General features: G+C 37.2%; 1 protein-coding gene across 2 annotated transcripts in view; it reads right to left on the bottom strand.

Moving 5' to 3' along the window:
* Window positions 1-2,718, bottom strand: part of LOC114569409 (UTP--glucose-1-phosphate uridylyltransferase) — a 39,062-nt gene extending 36,344 nt beyond the window's left edge. Inside the window, exon 1 of one of the 2 annotated variants that reach the window (XM_028599221.1) lies at window positions 2,509-2,718. Coding sequence is in view for 1 of the 2 variants with exons in the window: in XM_028599212.1 (XP_028455013.1) it covers window positions 938-956 (19 nt within the window). In the remaining variant the exon portion in view is untranslated. Of the gene's footprint in view, window positions 1-937; window positions 1,171-2,508 lie in introns of those variants that run through there. The other variant, XM_028599212.1, reaches the window with a different exon arrangement.
* Between the last annotated feature and the right edge of the window lie 845 nt (window positions 2,719-3,563).

The following is a 3,563-nucleotide window of genomic DNA, read 5'->3' as shown; positions in this document are numbered from 1 at the left end:
ATGAAAACAGCATCAGACATGACTAATGGACTAAAGAGATCTAAGTTGACTAAGACCAAAACGACCGATTAGTCGACTAATCCACTAAAAGGGAGCAGACCTACTTTCATCAATTTTTTTTTTTTTTATTCATGGTCATTAAACCTAATTAATATACAATTATACCTCATTTTTAAGTTTTAAAAAAAAGCATAAATTATGAATTATTTTGACTAACAGTTAAGATTAGAGGATATTGATTGTACAGACTGCATATATGTCAAAGTTTAGTCAAGATATACTGTTTTTAAAACCAAATGCTATAAAATGTAATAAAACACCCAAAATTCAATACAAGTAATCATAAATTTCAACGGCAAAGAATGTTATATGGGTTCCACACCAGACAACATGCATCCATGTTATTCTTTTGGGCAATTTGATTAAAAGAAACCCAGATTTCCGATATTCAAAACTTTGAAAAGGGGTCAAATCTGACCCAAGGACAACACAAGGGTTAACCTCTTTAAGTAGTGTTTACATACAAAAGAAAAGCAGAAAATTCCCTGTTAACATCTGGGAAAAGGACAAAAGTCTAATCACACACACAACAAATACTACTATTATTATTATTATATTATTATAATATTAAACATATTTTAAAACAATTAAAGGTGCTGAACTCTTTGCGTTTCAGTGTCTGGAGTTAAATGACGACAACGTTCTGCAGATTTTTGAGGACGAAATTGAATTCAACGAGAGGAAATTTACGAAAAACCAAAATCATTTTGGTACTTTAACCTCGTGAGTATTGTTTACAGAAAAGGTAGATAGTCTCTGAGAATAACAGAAAATTACTTATTAACATCTGGGAAAAGGACAAAAGTCTAATCACACACAAACACACACGGGAAAAAAAAGTCCCAAAATCTGTGTAACAACCTGGATGTAAACTTACCAGCTACGGTTAGAGACATTTTAGTACAGCCAGTTAAAAAGACAGAAGACAACAACGCTAAGATCTGTGGAGAGGAAGCCGCGGACGGATGTGTCGGCTCACAGCGAGTCCACGTGTTTGTTTAAAAGTGAAAAATGGTCCCAAAGAAAAATCACCGACAGATCTGACGGAGAACGACAGACATCCTCGTCATCCTCAGCTCAGAGGAAGCTCACAGATCTGCAGCTCCGACCCTGAACTCAACACAAGACCCTCCCACACACACACACACACACAGACACACACAGTGTGTGTGTGTTTCTCTGTCTTTGTGTGTGGTGTGTGCCCGTGCATGCGCATGCATGTGTGTCTCTGTCTTTGTGTGTGTATGTCCGTTCATGCGCATGCATGTGTGTCTCTGTCTTTGTGTGTGTGGTATGTGTGTGTGTCCGTGCATGCATGTGTGTGTGTCTCTGTCTTTGTGTGTGTGTGGTGTGTGTGTGTGCCCGTTCATGCACATGCATGTGTGTCTCTGTCTTTGTGTGTGTGTGTGTGTGTGTGTGTGTGTGCGCAGCCCACTCAACATCACACACTCCTAATCGGGCTATTAGAACTGAGTACACTTAATGCAGTATCTGTATATTTATTGCAAGTAATAATGTTATCAAGTTATCTAATAATGTTATCACATATTTTCCTTTGTATTGTTACGGCTGCTCAATTGTGTGTGTGTGTGTGTATATATATATATATATATATATATATATATATATACACATGTATATATGATATAATTCTGTAGTTTATATTGTTGCATGTGTAGCTGCCATGTGAATAACTTCCCCAGTGATGTTGTAATGCTGACCTTTATCTTGCCCTTTACATGTCACGTGTTAAAAGGTCAAATCAATAATTATTTGGAGTCTTTTAAAAATCTATTTACGGTCAATGTCATCAAAGCGTGGTCCGGATAAACACGCACGGGGTCTTCAGTGCATCAGCAGGAAAATGAGGAACAGTTTTATTAGTTTATTTTTTATTTCATTGTATTTAAATCCACTTCAAACTTCAAACTATCACAGTTGTAGATTTAGGTTTACTTCTCCAAAAATCACACAAATGCCAATTTAATTCCTCTCTAGAGGAATGTCTTCCTGGCTTACGTCCTAGAACTACTGTGTATGTTTTTGATTGTTTATTACTAATTTATGGGCCTATTTTAGCTTATTTGTGTTCCACCGTAGGCCTAACCCCCTTTAAAAAAAAATCACGTTTATGTCGTTTTATGTTGCCTTGGTTTCTTTTATATCTGTCTGACACAAAGCACTATGAGATGTCTTGTTGAAAACTGCTAACCTTGTTCAGAAGAAAAGTAACGTGTGGGCCTATCTTCTAGATATTTTGAAGTATATGCAATTATTTTTTGTTGTTGTGGTAATTTCTATTATTCTGTGTTGGTGACACACACGCACACACATGCACGCGCAGGGCAGAAGCAGTGCTGCAGACAACGACTCGTTTTTTGACAGACTTCTCGTGCACAAAAACAGCCACTATAGGTCTGTCTCACGAAGCTACGTCACGTCACCCACCTGAGCACCCTCTGTCAGTCAAAGTAACGTCACTAACGTTACCGGGAGATCCTCAGGACAACGTCAGACCGGGACAGACTACCGTTCAGACCCGGAGGACTCCGTTTTATACACAAAAAGTCGAGTTAAACGGTTCAATCCTCCTGCTGCTGTTAGCTTCTAAAGCTGACAGCCTCAGCACAGCCTGGCCGCTGCTAGCAAACAGCCGGGGGGAGCCGAACGCTAGTGACGTAGCGCGCACGAGGGTTAAAGTACAACGGTAATTGGTGGAATGAATCCGTCAATCAGAGGGAGTTTCGAACATGTCCCGCCTATTCACCTCGGTCTATTTTTACTACTACATTTATTGTATTTTATTGAATGTTAATAAAGTTTTTATTCAAACTGTATAAACATATTTATTTTTGAATATATTTTACTGCATATTTGTCACGTTACGACAGTTTCATTCGGTTTAATGTCCAATTTATTTATTTTTTTCTTACAATTGCAAATTCTTTTTTTTTTTTTTTTCCAAATAAGGGCACTATAAATATTCTCAATTCCCTGAGATTATGAATAAACAACGGAATACATGAATGATTAATTACATGACACACTAAAAACATTCTCAGGTATCCAATAATGTTGAGTTTGGATCGATGCTGCCTCCACGTGGTTGAAATCATTCACTGCAAAATACTGAAGGACGTGACCCCATCATGTCCAGGTAGACAGAAATCACCCATCAGTTTACTTAATGGATTTCAGGATTTTATTGTATTGGCGTTGAATTTAAATTAACCCTTGTGTTGTCCTCCCGGGTCAAAATGTATACAATTTTTTTTTTACGATTCTTTTCACATTTTCAGACCTGCCAACCTTGAGAAACTTTTTTGAGTAGCAACTTACTGATTTATTGTCGCAGTTCTGGTTCATGAACACGGCGGCATGCACGCGGAATAAATGTGCCATTAAATGTCAAATCTGTGTACATTTTAAACCCTAGAAAATAATTATGTTCAAGTAGGCTACTTGAATTAAATAAAACATTTTATTTAAATTATCGGTCATAT

The sequence above is a fragment of the Perca flavescens genome, chromosome 2, assembly GCF_004354835.1.
Source record: "Perca flavescens isolate YP-PL-M2 chromosome 2, PFLA_1.0, whole genome shotgun sequence".
Classification (NCBI taxonomy): Eukaryota; Metazoa; Chordata; class Actinopteri; order Perciformes; family Percidae; genus Perca; species Perca flavescens.
The sequence above is the reverse complement of the archived record's forward strand: the minus strand, read 5'-3'. Positions and strand labels throughout refer to the sequence as shown.